This window comes from Coffea arabica, chromosome 4e, assembly GCF_036785885.1.
Source record: "Coffea arabica cultivar ET-39 chromosome 4e, Coffea Arabica ET-39 HiFi, whole genome shotgun sequence".
Taxonomy (NCBI): domain Eukaryota; kingdom Viridiplantae; phylum Streptophyta; class Magnoliopsida; order Gentianales; family Rubiaceae; genus Coffea; species Coffea arabica.
In genome coordinates this window covers 1264272-1288789 of record NC_092317.1, presented here as the reverse complement: position 1 = coordinate 1288789, position 24518 = coordinate 1264272, and the positions used below count along the sequence as shown (strand labels likewise).

General features: G+C 38.0%; 1 protein-coding gene across 5 annotated transcripts in view; it reads left to right on the top strand.

Moving 5' to 3' along the window:
- LOC113742624 (midasin-like) overlaps nt 1-24518 on the top strand; it is a 34327-nt gene that overhangs the window by 5711 nt on the left and 4098 nt on the right. For 3 of the 5 annotated variants that reach the window (XM_072046951.1, XM_072046950.1, XM_072046952.1), the window contains exons 7-46: nt 686-846; nt 1935-2044; nt 2120-2239; nt 2609-2687; nt 3371-3493; nt 3570-3654; nt 3760-3856; nt 3944-4072; nt 4151-4207; nt 4303-4479; nt 4558-4683; nt 4771-6522; nt 7835-8050; nt 8241-8345; nt 8436-8741; nt 9707-9900; nt 9992-10046; nt 10209-10359; nt 10562-10635; nt 11513-11666; nt 12084-12182; nt 12339-12439; nt 12557-12646; nt 12727-12792; nt 12928-13092; nt 13235-13442; nt 13525-14420; nt 14529-16037; nt 16138-19442; nt 19558-19714; nt 19885-20051; nt 20159-20250; nt 20336-20556; nt 20667-20921; nt 22555-22770; nt 22859-23017; nt 23095-23319; nt 23435-23740; nt 23842-23982; nt 24296-24499. In XM_072046951.1, the coding sequence (XP_071903052.1) occupies nt 686-846; nt 1935-2044; nt 2120-2239; nt 2609-2687; nt 3371-3493; nt 3570-3654; nt 3760-3856; nt 3944-4072; nt 4151-4207; nt 4303-4479; nt 4558-4683; nt 4771-6522; nt 7835-8050; nt 8241-8345; nt 8436-8741; nt 9707-9900; nt 9992-10046; nt 10209-10359; nt 10562-10635; nt 11513-11666; nt 12084-12182; nt 12339-12439; nt 12557-12646; nt 12727-12792; nt 12928-13092; nt 13235-13442; nt 13525-14420; nt 14529-16037; nt 16138-19442; nt 19558-19714; nt 19885-20051; nt 20159-20250; nt 20336-20556; nt 20667-20921; nt 22555-22770; nt 22859-23017; nt 23095-23319; nt 23435-23740; nt 23842-23982; nt 24296-24499 (12853 nt within the window). Of the gene's footprint in view, nt 1-685; nt 847-1934; nt 2045-2119; nt 2240-2608; nt 2688-3370; nt 3494-3569; nt 3655-3759; nt 3857-3943; nt 4073-4150; nt 4208-4302; nt 4480-4557; nt 4684-4770; nt 6523-7834; nt 8051-8240; nt 8346-8435; nt 8742-9706; nt 9901-9991; nt 10047-10208; nt 10360-10561; nt 10636-11512; nt 11667-12083; nt 12183-12338; nt 12440-12556; nt 12647-12726; nt 12793-12927; nt 13093-13234; nt 13443-13524; nt 14421-14528; nt 16038-16137; nt 19443-19557; nt 19715-19884; nt 20052-20158; nt 20251-20335; nt 20557-20666; nt 20922-22554; nt 22771-22858; nt 23018-23094; nt 23320-23434; nt 23741-23841; nt 23983-24295; nt 24500-24518 lie in introns of those variants that run through there. The other 2 variants (XM_072046953.1, XM_072046954.1) reach the window with 2 other exon arrangements.

Below are 24518 nucleotides of genomic sequence, written 5' to 3'. Positions count from 1 at the left end.
AATCATTGCACGAAGGTAGGATGCTACATTTTGCATTTCATACATGGCACCCTTGACTGGTCTAGAATTGCATACATCCAATTTCAGAGTAGTGTAGTAGCATGAAACTTGTGGAGTCAAACTATGCAAAAGCATGTTATTGATAAGAAATAGGGAAGGATTTCCTTTTGTGCACTTTAAGCAGATGCAATTGTGGTTATTGGTGATCTAATCATTGCACAGAGGTATGATGCTACATTTTGCATTTCATACATGTCACCCTTGACCGGGCTAGAATTGCATACATCCAATTTCAGAGTCGTGGAATAGTATGAAACTTGTGGAGACAAACTATGCAAAATCATGTATATCAAATGTTTCATTAGATGTTCACTTTATCTTACTTTACTTGGCTATTATCATTGCACGCTTGTGATTGTGGATAACTTCTCACTTTATGCTTAGCAAGCTAGAGGTATATGCACATATTAGAAACAATAAATGCAGTCGCAGATTATAACTGCCTTTCATACTGTCTCATTTTTGCTCTGTTAACTTGGAATAGGACTTTAAAGTATAGCTATGATGATAAGTTTTAGCCCTCCCATCCTCATCTGCTCTGGTCTCTTCTGCCACTTTTGTTTGTCCCACTTGAAGCTTTCGGAACCTTATTTTGTGCTATTCTGAACTTTAGAAGTGAATGCAGGAGAAATACAAAGCCTTTCGTCTTGACAGATGCACTGAAGAAAAGTTTTGAGATGGTAGCTCTAGCTGTGAGTCAGAGATGGCCTGTTCTTTTATATGGCCCTGCTGGTTCTGGAAAAACTGCACTTATTAACAAGTTGGCCCAGGAACAGGGAATCCAAGGTATGGTCCTCCTATTCAAATGTTGAAGTTTTTTCCTTGATTGGCCTGCCTATATCAATGGAGTTGAAAACATTTGGCATAACAAGTAAAGTAAAAAATTGATTGAATAGGGCAACTTGGACATAGGGTCTTATTTTCATTTCGTTCTTTATTTTTACTTAAATATTTGTGTAGGGCCTGAATCTGGTTTGCTGTTTCGAGGTGTTTTCATTTGCCTTTGACCCTGTTTCTAGGTTGCTTATATGAGGAAAAAGTTAATCCCTTAGCAGCAGCCCTTGAGGGCTTCTGAAACCTGCTTTTACCTTTCAGAATTTGAAAGCAAACATCTTTTAGACAGCACGCCAGCCTGGCATTACATTTTGGAGTCTGTTTAATTTTTTTATTGTATTCTGAACTCGTCGGTACTGCTCCCCCGCCCCCTCCACCCCCCCTCCCGGGGCAAAAAAAAAATAAAAAAGGAAAATGAGTGTAGCCAGCTTTAATAGAGTCATTTTTTTAATCTCTTAACGTCATTAAATTATCTGTTGCATTTGGGAGATAGATGGCACAAAATAGATGCCAGAAGTTGGAAATACACTTCCAAATGCTTTTTGGATGTTGTCAGCCGATGTTTTGTTTAAGGTTTCTGTTTGCCTTTTTTTCATATTATTTCTCTTTAGTGTTTGAGCAAATCTTCTTCTCTTGGTTCTCCATTGCCCTGCATGTTTGCCCGATGTATTTGAATGGTTTCATGAGTATGGTGTTGCATCATGATTTGAAGCATGTGTTGCCTTCAGTCTGCATTTATATATCAGGATTTCATTGCTAGGCAGAGTATAGCATTCGCAACTTCCATTGTTTTTAGTAGAGAGGACTTGAGAACTTTTTAGCAGTCGTATGTGGTTTAGGGCCAAAATCTAGTTCTAAAGGCCCATTATCATACTTTTTTCCTTTTATTTTTTCTATTTTTTGGAAAAGGGGGGTTGTTCAGAGGGATATCAGTGTTTTACCATGTTCATGTTTACCCAGAAAGCAAAAAATGTCTGTATACATATATTTATTTGCAATTATGCTGATTAGCCCATTATTTTTCTTGCCTGGAATTGCAGTATTGTCTATTCACATGGATGAGCAAATGGATGGAAAAACATTGCTTGGAAGTTATGTTTGTACAGAGCAACCTGGTGAGTTCAGATGGCAGCCAGGTTCTCTTACACAGGTTTGTTTTCCTCTGTGGGCTTTAAGGTACTGATCAGCTCCACGTTCTTATAAGCTGCATAAAATTGTTTTCCAGGCTGTTTGCAATGGATTTTGGGTTGTTGTTGAGGATGTTGACAAAGCGCCTCCTGATGTTCAATCCATCTTGTTGCCTTTATTGGAGGGCGCAAGTTCATTTATTACTGGCCATGGGGAGGTATGCTTCTTTTCTAGTTTGCTTTTGATATTCAAATTGCTCTTTGGAACAGTTTGAAATTTGATGTTGGATCAGTAGCACTTTTTCCATAGCAATCTATCATAGCTTAGGTTTGCTTGTCTAGCATTGATGACCATTTTTTGCAATTTTTCAACACATGATTGTATTTTTTAGTTTTATTTTACTGGTCATATGGTTTTGTCGATTGGTGATCTACTAGTAACAGGGATAAAGTGGAGAGTCTTGGACATCTATTGCTGGTAGAGTTAATTAAATGCTGTCATGCTGGCATATCCTTGTATAACTAAAAGAATTTTGTAACTTATCTCTGCTGGAGGAACTTCATTGAAAAATTTTGGGCGTTTGCAGGCAATAAGGGTGCATGAGGGTTTTCGACTGTTCGCCACTGTGACTAGCTCAAAGTTGGACATATCATCAATCACAGAAGGTTCACGCTGCTCCTTTTCATTTTTAAGAAGTTGCTTGTGATCTCTCTCTCTCTCTCTCTCTCTCTCTCTCTCTCCCTCTCCCCCTTCCCTCTCTTTCTCTCTGAAGTGAAACTTTTCAGTTTCCCTTGTCATGGAATTATGTGCTCATGTGTTATGCTCTTTTTCATTTTTGAAGAAGTTGCTTGTGATCTCTGTCTCTCTGTCTCATCTTCCCTCCCTCTCTTTCTCTCTGAAGTGAAACTTTTCAGTTTCCCTTGTCATGGAATTATGTGTTCATATGTTATGCTGGTCCTCTTATAGTAGGTTTCTTGCATTGCTTTTGCTATTGTTGATTAAATGCCACCATATGCCTTTCATGTGCACGAAGCATGCTAAATGCAACAAGTATTCTATTTGATCAATTTGTTTGAGAGCTAGTCAATCACTGAATTCTGCTTTCATCTGTAGAACTCAAAAGTTATATTCTGTCTAATTAAGACTTCCAACAAGTCCAACCCTATTTCTCAGTTTTGTTTTGAGATGATAAATTAACAGGGTATTTTGCTTTTAAGTGATGTCTCTAAATAGATAATTTACTGGCAATTTGCATGGGTAATATTCAGGTATTTGATGTGCATTTTAGTATATTCTTCTTGGGATGTCTTTATTTTCACGAAACTACCTTTATCTATTCTCTTGGTAGGAAAGAACGCAGTTGCTGCTCTTTGGCATAGAGTGATGGTTGGAGCCCCAGGAGAAAGTGATTTGCTAAATATTGTGAGTGGATGGTATCCTGAATTGGATCCGCTGGCTGGAAAACTTGTAGGTCAGTCAAATATTGTACTATAATTATGATTTGTCCTAGCAGCATAAGCACTACCTTGACGTGAGATTTTCTGCAGAAACCTTTGCAAAGATGAACCACCTAGCAGGATTTCAATTTGGGACTACTGCCTTTTCTGGTTCTCATGGCAGGTTTTCGTTGAGGTAGCTGCTTATGCCTGTGACCTTCAAAACAAATAAAATCAGTAAGTTTTGTGGTTTGTATGTGAAGATCGCCTCTTAATGTACGTCATGTATTCGCAATGGCAGAGATCTTCTGAAATGGTGCAGGAGAGTTGCAGGGTTGGGTTTAACCTTTCTTGGAGATGGTCTGTCATCTTTTGCTTGCAGTAGCATCTATAAAGAGGTTGAAAATGATTAAACATGTTGCTCTTTGTAACTTAATTTAGATAATCTGGATGTGGATGTAACTTGACATTTTGCATATTTTTAGGCTGTAGATATTTTTGCTGCCTTCGTAACTTCCACTGAAAACCGGTTAGCTTTGATGAAAGAGATTGCAAAATTGTGGACAGTTCCCGTTGTGGAGACTTTGTATCCTGTCAATAAACCCGTGATCCAAGTCTGTTCTTTTCCTACTGTAAGCTCATTTTAGTTTTCAATCTGAATCACTTGTTTCCTGAGCTGAAATTGTTTGCAGGATCTGCGGATTGATTTACGTATTGGGCGTATTACCCTTAACCGTATGCAAATGGGAGTAAGTTGAAGGATATGGCTCTTTGACTTTTTTTGACATGATTATGTTGTCAAGTTTTTGTTAATTTTCCTAATCTTTTAATCCGTCATCTGCAGTTGGATCATGATAAGAAGCCATTTGTTGAGATTCGCAGTTCAGTTCATGTTCTTGAGAGAATAGCTTGCTCTGTTAGGTTTAATGAGCCTGTCCTTTTGGTTGGTGAAACTGGTGCTGGGAAAACCACCCTTGTGCAAAATCTGGCTGCGAGAATTGGTCAGAAACTTACAGTTTTGGTAAGTTCACTGATGGCCTCTTTGATGAGATATGCTTCAAGAGATATAGATTGATTATTATTTTTCCTTGCATTTCAGAATTTGAGCCAGCAAAGTGACGTTGCAGATTTGTTAGGGGGTTTCAGACCCATTGATGCTCAGTCTGTACTGATTCCTCTATATAAAGAGTTCGAGAATCTTTTTGTTGGTACATTTCCATCAAAGGTACTGTTGAAAAAGATATTTTTTCTCCTTGCTCCTTGAAGTTCCTAGGTTTGCTAATCAGATTTACTTTTGAATCTTTATTTTTAGGATAATGGAGAATTTTTGGCGCGCTTAAGGAAATTTATAGTTGACAAGAACTGGAAGATGTTAGTAAATGGTTTCCAGAAAGGGGTTAGAAAAATTGTTGAAATAGGAAGATGTGGGTCGGGTAACAAACGCAAGAGGCCTTTAGGGGAGGAAGTGTTGAGAGGTTGGGAAAACTTTTCTTTGAAACTCGAGAGAGCTTATGCACAAATTAGTGGTTCAGGTGGAATGATATTTTCATTTGTAGAAGGAGCTTTTGTGACTGCACTTAAAAATGGGGAGTGGATACTGCTGGATGAGGTAAATTTAGCTCCTCCAGAAACTTTGCAGCGAATTATTGGTGTTCTTGAAGAAGAGAAAGGGTCATTGTGTTTGGCTGAAAGAGGTGACATCGACTATATACCTAGGCATCCCAACTTCCGGATATTTGCCTGCATGAATCCTGCAACTGATGCAGGTAAGAGGGATTTACCATTCTCATTGAGGGGCAGATTTACAGAATATTTCGTTGATGATGTGTTGGATGATGATGATCTAGTCTTGTTTATAAGTCAGTATATGGATGATGTTCATTCAAATAGTGCTTTGGTAAGTAAGATAGTGCAGTTTTACAAAGCAGCAAGGAAGGAATCTGATGAAAGGCTGCAGGATGGTGCCAACCAGAAGCCACAGTACAGTTTGAGGTCTCTTTACCGTGCTTTAGAATACACCAGGAAGGCAAGAAGGAAATTTGGATTTCAAAAAGCTTTATATGATGGGTTTTGTATGTTTTTCCTGTCTCTGCTGGATGAACCTAGTGCCAAGTTGATGAACCAATTGATATTGTCATGCCTATTAGGAGGAAAAGTACCTCAACATGTTCCTTTTGATGCTTACTTGATGGTTAGTGGAAATTCATGCTCAGATCCTTTGTTGGAGAGCTATGTTCTGACGAAGAGTGTCAAAGAGCATCTTAGTAACCTTGCCCGTGCCATATTTGTTGGAAAATATCCTGTCTTGTTGCAAGGACCAACATCTAGTGGGAAGACCAGCCTAGTTCAGTATCTAGCTGCAATAACTGGACATGAATTTGTAAGGATCAACAATCACGAGCATACTGATCTTCAGGAGTACCTAGGATCTTATATCACTGATTCTAATGGAAGGCTTGTTTTTCATGAGGGTGCACTTGTTAAGGCTATTCGAAATGGTCAATGGATAGTTCTGGATGAGCTTAACCTGGCTCCCTCTGATGTATTGGAAGCACTGAACCGATTGCTTGATGACAACAGGGAACTTTATATACCTGAGCTACGTGAAGTTGTCCGTGCACATCCAGGTTTTATGCTTTTTGCTACTCAAAATCCACCTAATATCTATGGTGGGCGTAAAATGCTTTCTCGTGCATTTCGCAACCGTTTTGTGGAGATCCATGTTGATGAAATTCCAGAGGATGAGTTGAGCACAATACTGGAAAAGAGGTGCAAAATTCCTGCAAGCTATGCTAAGAAAATGGTTGACGTCATGAAGGAGTTGCAATTGTACAGGCAAAGTAGTAAGGTTTTTGCTGGCAAACAAGGATATATCACTCCACGTGACTTGTTTAGGTGGGCAAATCGTTTCAGAGTATTTGGAAGCAGTTATGAAGATCTAGCCCGTGATGGTTATTATCTACTGGCTGAAAGGCTACGCGATGAGAAGGAGAGGAGAGTTGTTCAAGAAGTTTTGGAAAGACACCTACCTTTTAACCTTGCTGAGAATGAGATGTACAATCTGGTATATTTTCCTTCTGGACCTGAATATGAGGCCTTTCTGAGAACTTCTGTTTGCTAACTGGATTTTCTTGGATCTAACCCCTAAAATTATCTGGCAAAATTTTTTTTAATGGCCTCTATCTAGTGAACTAGTCCCATTTGATCTAGAATAATCCAATGTGGACACTTTCAGAAAACTCTCTATCTCCAAGCCCCTTTACTAGGTTAAGATGATTAGCGTGTCTGCTAAATTTATAATGAAATGGTGGGTTGTTTTCTTGACGGATTCTTGAGTATGCATGTTCAAATAAGTTGTCTTTGGGATTTTTAAATGATTACATTTAGTTGCTTTGTTAAGTGTAAATTGATTATACAACCTGTTTGTGAAAGACTCCTTTTAAAGTGTTAATATGCTCTCTATGCAGTCCATTTGTGATGCATGAAGTGCAATGGGCATTAACATGTCTTCTTTTAAGTTTGTATATGCTCTTTAATCCTTTCACACTTGATGCATGAGTTTAACAATAGAAATACAAGGTCTTTTCATGCTATTTTTTCCTTCCTCTATCCCTGGACCTTATGAATCTGCTATATTTGGTTGTTTGGCTATTGTCTAGTTATATGATGTGTACAGATGATGTACTAGCTTTGTTAATACTTACTGTTATGGATGAAAAGTAAAAGTCTTTTAGGTATTTCTGAGTCTGGCATATTGTTTGATAAAGAATGTTAATCATGGTGTTTAGCATGAGGTAGGTTGTATAAATCTTTTAGTCATCTACTATAACTATCCATTCATTGTCAGAGCCTTGGCCACGGTTTTTTGGGGTTTTGTTGATATTGCAGTGTTGAAAGGGCTTGAAGTTACAATGGCCTGTCATATATGCTCGTTTCCTTAGCAAAACACCGATGTATGCCTTTGTAGATTGATGTGATTGGTCGGTGTGACACATCAGGTTATGAAAATGCTTGGATGAGGCATTGATTGACGTGTGGTGAATTATTTTTTTTCCCTTTCCTTATGTTGGTTGAACTCAATCACTCATGTACAGATCGTTGCATCATTTTTTATTCTGATTTTTAAGTGTTGCTCAGTAAATTGTTGCTCAAAGTGTTGTTCAAAGTTCTACAATCTGTAATCTCTAACTATTTGTACCTGTTTCACTTCTAATTCTTCTGCTTTCTGATTAGTGCTTTGTTATTTTGTTGATCATTCACATAGAAATGAACTTTATGCATTCCTTAAGTGGTTTTTCTGTACATTCCTTATGCCTATACACAACTTCGTTAATCATTCACTACTGTTGTTCACATTATTGGCCATAATAATTCAGGATGCACTAGATGGAGAGAAGATTGTCTGGACTCGTAGCATGTGCAGATTATATTTTCTGGTTGAGCGTTGCTACAAATTGCGTGAACCTGTTCTCCTTGTCGGTGAAACTGGTGGTGGGAAAACAACTGTTTGTCAATTGCTTAGCGTTCTATTGCAGTCCAAGTTACACATTTTGAATTGCCATCAATATACAGAGACGTCTGATTTTCTTGGGGTCTGTCTTCTTTTTCTTTTTCTTATTTTTGTTAATTTATATCTTGGTACTTGAGGGTGTGTATATGGAGGTAACCAAAAAGTATTAGATGCTTCGGCACAGATTGAGCGTAGTTAATTTTGTTGTTTGCTTTTTGGTTTTGCTTGTGCTGTTGTTTGATTGCTTAGTTCTTGATCCTCTAATTGAGCAGGGCTTCTATCCTGTACGTGAGAGGTCAAGAATTGCGACAGAGTTCAAAGCTCTATGCCATGAGTTAATCTGTTCCAAGGCTTTTATCAGTTGTTCTGGTGAAGTTGTATGTTCTTTTCGGTTCTTTAACTGATGTATTGGTTTTCTCTTTTCTGAGAGTATGATAATAGAATTCTTTATTTGTCTTGGCGTGCAGGAGATTTCTTCCGATATTAATCAAGCTTCTCTGACTCTGGATAAAATCTCTCTGATTATCAATGGTTACAGAGAAGGTCGATTTTCCCATCCTCATGTCACCCTAGATGAACTTGAGTACATAGTGAAGATTAATGCAGGCTTAGCTGAGCTGCATAATAAGTGGCAGACCATCTTTATATGGCAAGATGGACCTCTAGTAGAAGCAATGAAGAATGGCGATTTGTTTCTTGTGGATGAAATTTCTTTGGCTGATGATAGTGTGCTTGAGAGATTGAACAGTGTTTTAGAACCAGAAAGGAAGCTGGTGGGTGGTTTGCTTCAATGAATAATTCTTCCAGATAATGCACTTGATTTACTATATGGCTTCCTACTTGTTCGTGCGATGGCTTTGTTTTTCTTGAGTCGGTTGTTAAATGATCTTATGGTCACAGTTTTTTCTAAATTGTTCACTATGGGAATCAGTTGAGATCATGTAGATTTCACTATCATTGTGAATCTTGCTCATCTTGCAGTTTTTTCAATAGATTTTAAGTTGATTTGGTATGTAGGCTGTTAGTAATTAAGTCTAAAAGTTCCATAATTGTGCTTACTCTGTGAGGACCAAGTGCCAAGTCTTTACGAAAGCTGAAGATGTAGTAGGCCCAACAAATTATGTTGACATCTCATTTCTTGCATGTCCATTGGTGGGGTTTTACAGAATTTGAGACCATAGGCGGAAGCTTTGTTTTATACTAATTTCAGTTCGCTTTAGTTGGACCTTAATGTTGTTGTACCATGTCAGCCAATTATGCATTCTGTTTGTGCACCTAACAGAACCTTGTATCAATTGTAAGCTCTTGCATATGAAGTTTGGCTTCCGAGACAAGATCATTGAGTCAGTTGACAGAATAGGTTTACTTCATTACTGGAGTAGGATACTCCTAGATAATCAAAGAGTATTCCTTCCATATATACTGGCCTTTAGCTGAACTTTTTGATCATTTTTTCAGCTCCACTTGTCTGTATAGAATAATTGTCAACGGTATTGTGATGGTCTTTCCAACGCCCTGTTTATTTTGATCTTTTGCTCTCCGTTCTCCTTTTTATCCAATTCTATGATATTTTCTGATATAAGCATATATTTGAATTAGAAAGGATATCTTTGTACTTGTTTACTGACATAATTGCCTTTGTAGTTAGGCAAAAGTTTTGGTGGGAGTTTTAGGTTCAGTATTCTTAACTTTCATTTCGGATATATAATGTATTGGCTCTTTCCTTTGACTTCTCCAGTCATTGGCCGAGAAAGGAGGCTGTAATTTGGAAACAATCACTGCTGATCCAAACTTCTTTGTGCTTGCAACAATGAATCCTGGCGGTGACTATGGTAAGAAGGAATTATCACCTGCCCTTCGCAACCGATTTACTGAAATATGGGTTCCTTCTGTCAGTGAGTTAAATGAGCTTAGATCCATCGGTCTTGAGAGGTAAATGACCACTACTTTTCATTCACAAATTAATTTTCCATAATACAGCGCTTCTTGTAATTTTCCTACTTCCTTTGTTTTGATTTTGCAGAATTTCAAATCCACAACTAACTTGGATCGTGGATGTCATGCTTAATTTTTGGGAAGTATGTTCAGTCAATGTTCACATGCATATTTGTGTGTTCTACACAGTATTGCACAAATAAGTTGATATTTGGCCTGTGATTGCAGTTTAGATTACTTTCTCATTACATAATATCTTCTTGAAATTAGTTTTTGAATACATTATTCTTTCTCGTGCCTTGCAGTGGTTTAATCATCTTGAAACTGGGAGAATGCTTACAGTCAGAGATTTTTTATCCTGGGTAGCTTTTGTCAACATGAGAGAGGAATCTTTACCACATGCGGATGCATTGTTACATGGGGTATTCCTTGTTTTGATTGATGGAATAAGTTTAGGTATTTGTTTCAATCTTGGTTTTCATGTGATATCCTAATTTTTTGGTTTGAACAACTAAACTAAACTTAAGACCTAGTTCTTTAATGCTTTTTGGATGGACGAAACTGATTTTTATTTTGTTTCTTATGCACTCTTTTTTTTTGGTGTTTTTTTGGATTTATTAACATCCCACCATATGCTTTATCTCTTGTTTCCTTTCAGGTACAAATTTATCAAAACTTGAGGCTGTGGACTTGAGGAAGAAATGCCTTTCTTTTCTTCTGAAACAACTAGAGGTGGTTCTCTATCTTAATGGACTGTGAAGTTCTTTCTGATATTTGACTCATATGATCTATACTTGTGAATCATAAAAGGGTAATAACCGGAAGTCTTTTACTTATGTTGTCACGTATGAATCTTGTGTCTCTGGCTATCAAAAATTAACCTTTGTACGTATATACAGAAAAAAACTACCAAAGGGTGGTGTGATTCGTGCCATAATTTCCCTTCTCCACCAAGATATAGGAAAGGAAAATTTATCTGCTTTATATTGTTTTGACATTTATTGTTTTGTAAACTGTTGCTTTAATTAATTCTGGTGACTGTTGAACTGTATTGTGGACCAATTTTTCTCTGTAAATTTAATAAGTCAAGAGTTGTGCAAAATGCAATCACATCATTTGATATGTTTGGAAGAATTGTATAGAGGTTTTCTTATATTTTAGTATGCTTCTGAGGAGAGGATAGCACAGCTGCTGCTTCACAGTTTTGTGAAGAATTGGACATGCACGCTTTACTTCTGCATGGAAGCGGTTGTTTGCATTTGCCAAACGTGCACTGTCTCCTAATAGGCTGACCTATCATTATTGCTAATAGTGGTTTTTTTGAGGAATTACCAATTCTATTGGATGCTACTCTTTGTAGTGGGCTTGAAGCTATTGCTCTCGTCTTGCCCTTCAAAAGAGGCAAGAGTTCATTTGTTCATTTACTTCAGTAGTACGTGGCTTCTAAGTATTCAAGTCACCGTTTCCCATTTGGGATAAGCTGTTTATAAATTTGCAAATTTGAATATTTCCTGAATATCTAGATGTTTCTTCATGGGAAGAGCTTATGCATACTTGGAATCCTTTTTTCAAAAAATCCATGACTCAAGTTGCTGGTTAATTACTACAGGAATTCAACTGCAGCTTGAACCACCCTAATCTCTCCTCTCTGGAGTATTATGGGTGGGCTGATCCTGGTAATTCTGCTGATACACCAGTCCCAGAAAATGATAGCATGCAATGCGACAATCGTTTCGGCATCTACCCGTTCTACATTGGAATAGGTAATGGTGTTTTCCTTTTACGTTCCAAAGTCACAAACATAAAATCTTCGTGGTGAAGTGCTGAAGGGTAAAGAAGATAGGGATATGCAATCTATTCACTATTTAAGGTTCCGAGTTGCATGCCATATGCTGTTAATGTTCTGATATTCCTAGTCTGTGACTTTAATATTGGTCTAAATCTTAATCCTCGGTCGTTTCTGTTGTTTGCTTTGTCTTCTTCAAGAATATTAAAATTTTCTCTTATTGTTCTAAGCTGTACAATTGTGTTGAGTTGGCATACAAGAGTATAGTAAAATTGTTAAAATTGTATAGACATGATGGGTTGGTCTAAGCTAGAGGGGAAATTAGATTGAGTTTTAGCCTATTGATTCAGGATACATGTTGCTCTGCAAGAATGTAATATATTATTATATTCAGGTAACAATAATTGTCAAGTAAGGGGATTTGAGTTTCTTGCACCAACTACTCGAAGAAATGCACTGCGCGTGCTCCGTGCTTTGCAGCTTGCTAAGCCAGGTACTTTTTATTCCCTCTAGTGACAAAAATCATGTATTTTCTTTTAATGTATTTGCGTAATCTTTTGCATCCATATATTTACACCAGACCTGGTATTTTGAAGAATAAAGTATTATCAGAATTTGATTGTGTATCATTTTATGTGTGCTTTTCTAGTTCTGTTAGAAGGCAGTCCGGGTGTTGGTAAGACCAGTTTAGTTGTTGCCATAGGGAAGTTCTCTGGGCACAAGGTCGTACGAATAAATTTGTCTGAACAGGTGTAGTATACAGTCCTTTCGTTCTTTACATTCTCAGTTTTGGCTGCAAATGTATCTGGAGTATTCTTTTCCTCGAACAGTGATCTGAGTTGAATTGTCTAACTTTGTAATATGCAGACTGACATTATGGATCTACTGGGGTCAGATTTGCCAGTTGAAAGTGAAGAAGGAATGCAATTTGCATGGTCTGATGGAATCTTACTACAGGTGGACTTTCATCCTTGTTGCTGGTTTAGGCTATTATTTCTTTCTATAAAATGTCAACTATTGATGTTGCTTTGTTGTAGGCTTTGAAAGAGGGATCGTGGGTCCTGCTGGATGAGCTAAACCTTGCACCGCAATCTGTTTTGGAGGCATTGACTCGCATCTCTTCTCTTTTGTTTCTTTAATTAGTTGTAACCTTTCCTTTCATGAGTGACTGTTCTTTCTTATACTGATCCTTAACGTGGAGTGACCATTTGACTCGTAAAATAATTTGTAATAATTAGGGTTTGAATGCTATTCTGGACCATCGGGCTGAGGTCTTCATCCCTGAGTTAGGTGTGACTTTCAAATGCCCTGCATCTTTTAGAGTTTTTGCTTGTCAGAATCCTTCTTATCAGGGTGGAGGGAGGAAAGGTCTACCAAAGTCATTCCTGAACCGATTTACCAAGGTATGGCGGCATTGAATTGTTAACTTTTGTATCATGTCACTTTTGCTTAATTAGTAAAGGATATGTTTTTCATACTGGGCTATCTTTCTATTCCTGAGTCAGGCTTATTAGTTTCGATTTGTAACCTTCACTAATTGGCTAGGTTTACATTGATGAGCTCATTGAGGATGACTACATATCCATATGTACCTCACTGTACCCATCAATCCCTCGATCTATTCTTTGGAAGCTGGTTTTGTTTAATAAACAACTTTATGAAAATACAATGTTGTATCACAAATTTGCTCAAGATGGTTCTCCGTGGGAGTTTAATCTCAGAGATGTTATTCGTTCATGCGAGTTGATACAAGGTACCCATTTTTTCCATTCTATGATGTTAACTTATGTCATTAAAGTTGATGGTTACATTCTAAAAGCTGCCAAACTTTTCAGGTGCACACGAGAATTTCCAATCTGATTGCTTCTTGAATACAATTTATGTGCAAAGAATGCGCACTCCAACTGATAGATTAGAAGTCATAAAGTTGTATGAACAGGTTTTTGGGCTTAAACCTTGCATAAATCCATTTCCACGAGTGCAAATCAATCCTCAGTATTTAGTCATTGGAAACATCTCTATCCAAAGGAATCCTTATCATGCTTGTGGATTTTTTAATGGTGAACTCAAAATTTTGCCTGGGTTTCTTAGTAGTTTGGAGGCTATCACTCATTGCATAGGGCATCAGTGGTTGTGCATATTAGTTGGTCCACCTTCGTCTGGCAAGACTTCTTTGATAAGATTACTTGCTGAGCTCACGGGCCATGTGCTTAACGAGTTAAATCTTTCGTCTGCAACTGATACATCTGAACTACTGGGATGCTTTGAGCAACATAATGCCTTACGCAATTATCGTACAATTATTGCTGTGGTTGAACGATACATGAGCGAGTATTCCAGCCTGCAGTTAGAATCTTCCACCGGGGAATTTATCAGACAAAAAGACCTCTATAGTGAATGGCTTGCCTTCTTATCAAGCATTGATTATGATCCTACAAGAAGTTCTGCATCTGCAAATATTGAAGCTTGGAGAACTAAATGCTTTGATTCTGTTCCTTTGCTCATTGAGATTATAGAGAATCTTAAGTTTGAAGTTGAGAAAAAAAAATTACAATTATCTTGGTCATGTAGGGATCTTGATAGAACTCTTATGGCAATCAAAAAATTGCAAGAAAGTTCTTTGAGAAGGCAGTACTCTGCAAAGTTTGAGTGGGTAACTGGAGTACTTATTAAGGCTATAGAAAATGGAGAATGGATAGTTCTGGAGAATGCAAATCTTTGCAACCCAACGGTTGGTAATTCTATTAATTGTTACTTTGATTGGTTCTCTCTCTTTTTTGTGATTGTATGATTTCTGAAGCGCTGAGTGTAACATTATCTATCTCTTGCTTGCCTACAGGTTCTTGACAGAATTAACTCCTTGGTTGAGCAGTCAGGATCTATCACTGTGAACGAGTGTGGAACTGTGGATGGGAATCCAGTGGTTCTCCATCCTCATCCTCAATTTCGAATGTTCCTGACCGTCAATCCCAGCTTTGGTGAGGTTTCCCGAGCAATGCGAAATCGAGGGGTTGAAATTTATCTAATGAAGCCCTTTTGGTTGCATGAAGGGAAATGCAACAGCTATATTGATGAGGCTGAGCTTAGAGATGCGAAAAGGTTTATTATCTTCTCTGGCATTACATTTAGTAAGCTAGTAGACATGATGGCTAAAGCACACAGTTATGCTAAGAATGAAGGTGCAAGGTTTGATGTCCACATTACATACCTGGAACTTGCGCGCTGGGTGCAGTTATTCAAGCGGCTTATTACAAGTGGCAATCAACCTATTTGGAGTCTCCAAGTTAGTTGGGAGCATACATATCTTTCTTCTTTGGGTGAGGTTGAAGGGAAAGATGTTGTTACTCATGCAATCAGCTCTTATTTGTCAGAGACGAATTTGTCTAGGATTGATAAATTTCAAGATTCATTAATCTGTCTGCCTGGTGGATGGCCATCACCCATGAATACGAGGGATTTCGTACTTTATTCCAAGGAGACTTGTGTGAGACGAAATTGCATGTATTTGGAGTTCCTGGGGGTTCAGGCATCATATTCCTTTTGTTTTAGTACATGTTCAGAAGAACAAGCTGTAATTGCTAGTGGCTCAGAGAGAATTTACTTGATGGATGTGAGAAGATTGTATTATATGATGTTTCCCAATGCCTCAATGGATATGGTTTTAAATCAGGTGGTGCAGAAACAATTCAACTTGGACTTAGCCAGGAAAATGCTATTCTTTGCAGCTAATTGGACAATAGAGCAGGCCGTGGAAAGTGATATTGAGCTATACCTTTGCTGGTTCAGTTGGTTTGGTTCTCATGTAGAACCATTTTGTACATTTTTTAGTTCTTTTGTTGATACCCTAAAAGAGGAGCTAAAGCACCCTGTTTGGGACCGGATATTCCATTGCCGTCGGGAGCTCTTGTCTCGTAACTCAGTCAATTTGGAAGCGTTCCCTATCCCAATTCTTTCAGTGGATTTGGTTGGTTTGTCAGCTTCTAATGACGAGGTAAAATCTTATGCTGGATTTCTGATGAATTCCATTAAGTGTGTGGGCTTAGTCAGACTTACCTATGAGCAGTGGAGACTGGAGAGACAGCATGTCCACAGTCAGAGAACGAAGTATTTTGAGCCTCTGTTGCTTGCTTTGCAAGTAGTGGAAAAGCAAGTCCTTAATTTACTTGTTGTCTCACAGTCTTTTGATGTGCTTTTCCAATTATACAATGGCCTCCTTGAAAATCACATGCTGTTCTGGAATGGCATCATATCTTCTCATTTTGAGTCCATTTTAATTTCTTGGCGATCTTTGTTGAAGAGTATTTCAAGAATGCACGAATTTTTCCCAAAAGAAGTGGATAATTTTCTGGTGAGTTTATCTGAATCAGCTCTCCTCTTTCCTCTTTTAAAGTTTCTGTAAATTGTTGGTAGCATATCTTAACATGAATGTCTTTCATTTCATCCTACAGAAGGAAATAAGAAATGTGGATCCTGCGTTCTCTGATTCTTTGAGATCGCAAAAGTCATTACTCTGGGTGCATGGTGGTCATCCCTATATGGCCCCTTCTGAAGATGTATATCAGAAGCAGTGTCAACTTATAAGCCTCTGTGAAATGGTATGGCCAAGAAAGAGACAATTTTGGGAGCAAACTGGAAGTGATATACCTGCTGAAGCTGTTTTATATTTCAACTCAGAACTTCGCTTCCTTGCTATGCAAGGTGTTTCCATGTCAGCATATATTATTGGCAATGCTGAAGAACACTTCCATATTGTTCAGCATTTGGAGGAAACATATCAGTTGCTTTTGCGAAGATTAGAATTTGAGAAATGCAAGTTGAACGCGAATGTAAAGACTTCTGAGGACGCATCGTGGCAGGAAAATTTGTCCATCTGTTGTAGTTTCCCTCCTAATTTGTTATGCAGAAGGAGGTCAGGTCTTGATAGTTGGTTGGATGAGCTGCCTATACGCGATGACACAAGTTTTTACCACGATATGGTGCTACTTAGTGAGCTAGCAAGGATTGTCGTACTTGATGTCAAGGAACAGCATCAGGCTTTATCCAACTTGACTGGCCATATGGAACGTGCTTTAAATTTTTCATTGAACTTCTCATCACGGTCTCCGATGGACCTCATACCACACCAGAAGATTTTATGGACTGTGGATGCATGGTTCTCTGTCCCAGCTGTAAATGCTAAACTTGCTAGTTTTGTACTTGAGATGTGGTTCAGGTGGCACAGATTTTTGTGGATGCACTATCCTGCTCTGGCTGATGATTCTGCTAGACATTATGCTAATGGTATTTTACTACCTAGTAGGCTTTCCCGGACTCTGAAAAGTGAAACTGTAGAGCGGATTCTGCGGAATGTATTTTCTGTTGGAGATTATCCTTTGCACTGCTTGAAACTTAGAGTTGCCTCACGTGATCTATGGCAAGGTGGTCCCAGTGCAGTTGACATAAAAGATCTGCTTCTATCTAATGCCCAGTCTCTCTTTGAGCAGATTATATATTCTCATAGAAAGTCATTCTCAACAGATAATTTTACCAAAATTAAGTACTTCTTCAGTTTGGCTCTGGCAAAGACCATTACCCTAGATGATATAGATAATGTGGTTTCTCTCCTTGCTTCTTCAAATCACAGCATATTCACATCCTTGCTTGGCGCTTTGATCCAGCCAGTTCTCAGTGTACTTTATACTCCCTGTGCCCATAACTCAGATTATGTTCTTGGATGTGCATGGTTAAGGATTGGGGGTTTAAGGTATCATCTGTTAACTCTTTGTAATGATCCTGATCCTGCTGTTAAATATTCAATAAAGTACTCACAATTGATGGAAAAAATTGATTCACTTGAGCTTGAAATTGAGGTAAGGAGGGAGTGTGTCCTTTTGGCAGGATCCTTCCAGTTGAGAAAATGTGATGATTATAGAGAACAGTTGTTGGAAAATCTTCGTGCTGATCAGAAATCGATGCAAAGACGGATGATATTCCGCTCTGATCCTGGAAAGTATAAGAAGTTGAAACATGAGCTTGATGAGTTTCGTAATGATACAGCTTCTGTTAGTTGGATAAACAATATCTTGAGCATGCATGTTGAACAAATAATTGACCAAATTCAGAATTGGCAGGAAAAGGCTTCAAGTTTTATTGAGCGATTGTCAGAGGAGTACTCTGCATATGGTGATGTTATTGAACCTGTTCAGGTTGCAATATATGAAATGAAGTTAGGCTTATCACTTGTTCTTTCAACTGCCTTGGCTAAAAAGATTCTAGAGAGGATAGGGCAGCAAGATATGGAATTCGTTTTGTCTACAGTTTATTCTTTTATGAGATTCCCAAGAACGTTTTCTTCAAAAGCTGTTAAGATTCAGAACTGGCAAAAGAAGCTTACTTCCTGTAAAATTGAATTACCTTCTAACATTGGGGCATTGGATTTGAAGCTTCTTGAAAATCTAATTACTAGCAGTAGGGATTTCAATTCAGAGAGAGTGATCTCTGTCATATATTTCAGAATTGCCATCTATAAGAATGTTCTTGTTCGGATTACACAATTCATTTCTGAGGTCCATCTTTTGGATAATGCATCCTTTAGACTATTGGATAAAATATTTGGTGAGATTGCAAGCTGTTGGATGGATATGAAACTTCAACTGAAGGAAAAGGAACATGATGAAGCTCAACAATTCAAGTTCAGACCCCGTGCAATTAAGGTGGAGAACATAATTGAGATTGATTTATCGACTCTACAAAGTTCTGTTGCAAGTGACAGTTTCACAGAGTGGCAGGAATTGTTTGCTGGAGAAGAATCAACAGAAAAGAACAGACTTGATGAGGTTCACGAGAGTTTGGAGGAAGAGTGGAACATCTTAGAGGAATCGGTTTTAAATGACATAGTTGATATCCATAATCAACTATTTGGCTCTGTGGATCTTTGTAGAAATCCTGGAATTGTTAAGGTAGCTGATGAGCAAAAATTATCTGCCTTCATTGACTCTTACTCACTGGGATTAAGAATGATCAAAGGTTTAGAGGGTATAATTTCTTCTAATTTTGATTCTAAGCTTATACCAGAACACATACTTCGCATCTGCTTGGAGAAAGAAAACCTGTTTATCACTCCCCATAAACCTGGTCATTCATACAATTTTTACAAGGATCCAAATCCCTCTATGATGGCTAAAATGGTGGAGCCACTTGCACAGCTTAAGCAGCGCATACTTGTGCTTTTACACGAGTGGGATGGCCATCCTGCTTTTCAGAAGATTGTGGATGCTATTGATATGGTTTTGTCTATTCCTCTAAGTACTCCTGTTGCCAAAGTTCTTTCAGGCTTGCAATTTTTGCTGAACAAGGTGTGGACATTGCAGGCTACTGTCGCAAAAATTCCTCTTTCAGATTATCTGAAACCAATATTTGCTATGGTCTCTTCATTGCAGAAGTTGGAATTTGAATCTTGGCCTGCCTTGCTTGATGACGTTCATGTACAGTTTGAAGTTAATGCTGGGAGGTTGTGGTTTCCATTATATTCTGTTCTTCAGCGTCATTATTCAGCTGTAGATAATGATTATGATGGAAAAACCATACAGAGTTTGGACGATTTTATACACATGTCTAGCATTGGTGAATTTAAAAGACGTCTCCAACTATTGCTTGCCTTTCATGGCCAACTCCATAATGGTCAATGTCAGGGATCGTATTCAAGTCTTTTCCAAGTGAAACTTGTGAAGATTTTGTACAATACATTTGGATTTTATGTGCAATTCTTGCCAAAGTAAGTTCTTTATAATCTGTATTTGACTTATTTGAATGTTTCAGGGGCTTTCCAAATTGATCAGTTAAGCTGAGGTTTTTCTTCTTTTCATTCCCCCCCCCCCTTTTTGGCTAAGGATTTTGGAACATATTGGAGCTAACAGAAGAACTATTGAGACGGAGTTGAAAGATCACCAGAAATTGTGTCGGTGGGAGCACACTGAGGACTATCTTAGCATAGAAAACTCAAGAAGAGCCCGCCAAAAGTTGAGGAAGATAGTAGACAAGTACACTGTGAGTTATTTCTCCCGTTGCTTACCTTAAACAAATTATGAGATTGTAAACCATTTTGTTATTTCCTTATTGTCAAATTTTGGTACTAAACCAGGAGTTCACTTGTCTGTTGCCTGTTTCCAGCTTGTCACTTGTGTGGGCAATAATGGTGTTTTATGTTCTTTGTGCAGGACCTATTAAATCAACCTGTTGCACTTTTCCTCATCCAAGAAGTTGCAAGAAATGGTGTGAGCCAACCAATGCAAGGCCCACAGCTCAGCCCAGTCTACTCTTACGACAGTAACAGAAAGCTTCTCGATGTTATCTGCAATCAGACCAAGTTTAGAGATGAGGACAGGTTTATTATTTTCTTATCCTCATATGTACTTGATGTCTTGTAGTACAATAAGATAATTGTTTCTGATAATCTGCTCCTCTTTGAACGTTGTCTTTGTTTCTTAATAGCCAAAAGAAAGCTAAGCTGCTTTTACAAGCTTCACATCTTGTGAGGAAGGTTGAGGTTGATATCTCAAATGTTTCGCTGGAGGATATCAGAGGTTGATTGTCTCTTCTTTTTTGGCGTCTCAACTAACATATAGGCATGTTGATTTGTTCCTCATTATGACCTTCAATATTATGCAGAGGTAACAAGCCTCATCAAAAATATTTTGCCTTCCCAGCTCCTGCTGGAAAAGGGAAACCAAATCCTGGATACAATCTGGACAGTTTGCAGCTCAGTTATTCACTGCGGTGATCTTTGGAAGGATGAGAACAAACATTTCGGGAAGAGGAGAGCTTTTTCTGATCTTCTAAAGCTCTTAGAAAGTTGTGGATTGTCAAAGCATAGGTCAACTTTCATGGAGGTAAAGAGCATGCAAATCCTAATTATAGCCCTTAGGGGTTGATTTTTAGTGTGCTACTCTAAATAATAATATTGGTTATTTATTTTCTGCTTTTCTACTGGAAAATATAGGATCAGTTCAATGACAAAAAATTCAGATATTGGCTGCTTCAGCCATCCTATGATGTGCAGCATCTACTAATGCAAGGCGGTGCCTCTTATGGGGATGTCAACATTGCAGCTTCAAGCAACCTTAAGAGTTTGTCTTCTGGAAGTTTAGAGAGCGAATGGAAAACAGCTAACAAATTCTACTTCAGTGGCCTTGCATCAATGCATGTTGTGGAGCAAATTTGCCTGAATTTCCATAAAGATTTTACTCTGGAGCAGGTATAACTCAATGAATGGATATTTGATATCTCCTTATAATCTATGAGTAGTTTGTTTGGTTCTACAATTTGATGAAACAGAAGTGAAGTTCAAGGAGTACAACTTAAACATTGATAAAGCACTGGGACCTGTAGTATATAGATCCTTTAGGCCACTAAGGATTCTTTTAAGCCACTAACCATATGAGATTATTATTTAGGAGAGAGAAATTGCATTTTTTTTAAAAACTTTGATCAGTACAGTCAGCTGAAGTCAAGATGAGTACCATGATATTAGTCCATGATTGAGAGGGAAAACACGTCTGTTTCAAGGGTAATTGAAACAGAATGAGGCCTAATATCATACTGTAGTCATCTTTGGATCAACGACATTCCCTTGTGCAAGCATACTCTTTGGTAGTGTTTTGGACCAAGTAGTAGCATGGATTTTATCCAGTTATAGTGAACATTAGTGTTTTTGTCCTGCTGCTTCTTCTGAATTAATCCAGGTTGAAGTTAATTTCACAACTCCTGGTTAATTTCTGTTGTAAATCAGATCAAGTTCTACACATCTTTCACATGAATGTTGCACTTTAAAAGTTGAAATAGTTGCTTATCCAATTCAAGACAATCTAGAATCATATAAAAACTGACTAAAAAATGGAACTAGTTTTGCTTGCAAGGGACGAGGTAGAGTTGGCTCAAAAGCAGAAGTAATTTAACTTTGAGGCTGTTTGGATTGCTCAATTGACAAGTTAAGTGTGTTGTTACTATGTTGTTTTGACTAGATTATGTTACATTTGTAACTTTTTGGAAAAGCAATATTGTCTGACTGGTAGTCCCTGGAAAGCTACACCACTGAAGTTAGATTTGACAAAGAACTGGAAAGACTGTGCTACCTCCTCCCCCCCCCCCCCCCCCCCCAAAAAAAAAAACAATTAAATTAAATTAAAGATACAAACTCATTGGCTCCTAAGGGAGGTGCAGGGCAATGAAATTGCTCAAGAATAATTGGCCTTACTTTGGAGGAAGCATCTGGAGCTTGTCCTCCTTTTCCCAAAAAATACAAAAGAACGAGAGAATACGCAATGATATGTGCTCGGTTTTTGGCACAGGCATATAATATTGGGTTCTTGACTGTTATGTTTACAGACTAGCCTGGAAATAATAAACTAAGGAAATTCCAATTCAATCTGAGTTGGCTTCATAAAATTTATCAAAGATTGGTTCATACGATTGCAATGTCATGCTTGTCATCTTTTCAAGCAATGAAGTATAAGAAAGTTTCGGGTACATGGACTGATTTATACATCTCTAATGAAGTAATTCATTCAAACTAACTTGGGAATGAACAACCGAGCTTGCATACAGTAACAACGTTATTCGAGCCATCATGGAAACGAACAACCCAGCTTGTATACAATTTTGAAACCTGTTTAGACCAACGAAAATGTTAACATGTATTGCATGTATCACACGTCTCTGATCCAGATTATGCATCGGGTTAAACAGCACAACCTACACCTTTTTCTCCTATGTGTTTGAGCTGGAGTTTTCACCTTTAAAATGCACATTATTTTGTTGAATCCTGTTGTTTGTATTGTTTAAAAGTCCTATTCTTTTCTTGATCATCTCAGATCCTATTGTTTGTATAGGTTAAAAGGTCCTGTTCTTTCCTTGATCACCTCATTGCAATTCAACAAGATCAACGTGCTGCTGCCTATCATTTTTCGGAGGAACTTAAAGATCTGAGAGAATGTCTTTGGCCTTTAGCAAATTTGTTCCCAGACTCTTTTGTGGGACCAGCCAGTTGTGAATGGTCCTTTCCTGAGAACCAAAATGCCATATTTAATTGCATGTGGCAGCAGAAGGTAGACATTGGACTTGTGGCTCAGTATAGTCTAAAATGTCATTTTTGCATTGTTGATGACTGCTGTAACTTCACCTTTTTCATTGCAGCAACTTCTTGACAATTTGTCTACCATGATATCTGAAGTGCAATTGTTGGTACAAAAGGTAGAGCATAATCACTTAAACTCCTGTTCCAACGTCAAAGATACAGCTAAGCAGATTTTTTGCATCATTGAGAAATTTGTCCCGGAGCTTCAGAGCTCTAAGGTACTTACTCTTGTTCATACTTTTCTTCCCATTGATGTTATGCTTGCATATCTAAGCTAATGATATTTCCAAAACAGGGTCTGCTGGATCTTCATCTTCTTGGCGATAACAGAGCTAAAGCCACTTGTGAAGCTTTACTGCTTCCATATGGTGTTACAAAACAAATGGAACAATTGGTAAATGACAACTTCAAGTGGATAAGAACATTTAAGGACAACCTCAGTGCTTTTAGCAGGGAAGACAGGGAGGGAGCAACAGTTAAAGCAATATTACTTGGACACTTCGAAGAGGTTTTTGAGAAGGTACTTTTAAGTTCCATTTGTAAATTGATGGATATGCGTAATTAATTACAATTTTTGTTTCTCAATTTCTTGAGAGTGGTCTGCTTTTAACAATTTATTGGCTATGTATTTTCAGGCTAGTTTCATGGCCGAACAGTATAGTTCTGATTTGAAAGCAAGAAAGCAATCAGAAAATGTTTCTGAAGATGCCAACCTTCATATAGAAAACACTATTGGAGTGGGCTTCCTGGATCCATTTAAGGAAATATATAGAAGTATATCAGATGCATTCCATGTGATGCTCTCACAGAAGAATGGACCTGTTTTTGGTGAAGAGTCACCAAGCAATATTAGTGAATGGAAAAGCTTTTTCGAAGCAGATACTCAACGCTTGAAGTTGGACTTTATCTGTGACAAATTGGTGCAGATAACTAATAATGCTGTAAGTTTTCCAGTTCAATCACTGGTCTTAAATTAAAAACTGATCTCATAAGATATCTTTCAGATTTCTGTTTGAATTCTAACTGGTAAGTTCTTTATCAGGGAGAGCAGCTGAACCATTGCAGTAAGACAAATACATGCTCTCTTTTTCAAGCACATTTGAGGATTCTATACTCATTGTTAAACGTGATCTTGGCCTTTGGTGATGGTCTTCTGCATGATTTTCTCAATATGCATAGGATGGTAAGAATGTCAAATGCATTCTGATCTCAATTGATTTATAATCTTCCTTCTGTTAGAAAGCAGTGAACCTAAGCTACATGAAATGTATTCTGCCTTCTTGGATTAAGCAATCCAGTCTCCTTTATGTGCCGCATTCTAGTTACAGAGGGATCTGGAGTAGGTGTAATGGGTGGCCTAAGGCCTTTCTTGTAAAAGGATAGGCTGGATTAAGCAATCGAGTCTCCTTTTTTGTCTCTTTCTTGAATTTTTTCTCTCCCTTTGTATACATGCTCCATTAACATTGGTTACCTAAATGGGTCTACTTTGTATGCAGGTCTCAGTCATGACTTATGTGCTTGCAGAGATTTTTGCTTTGTTATTTGCAAAAGGATTTGGCATTCCAGAAGACCAAGTTAAGGAATCTGAATGTGAAACAAGACAAGATGCTAGTGGAACCGGTATGGGTGAGGGTGCAGGACTAAATGATGTCAGTGATCAGATAAATAATGAAGATCAACTTCTTGGGACTTCTGAAAAGGTATGGAAGCCCCAGGGTT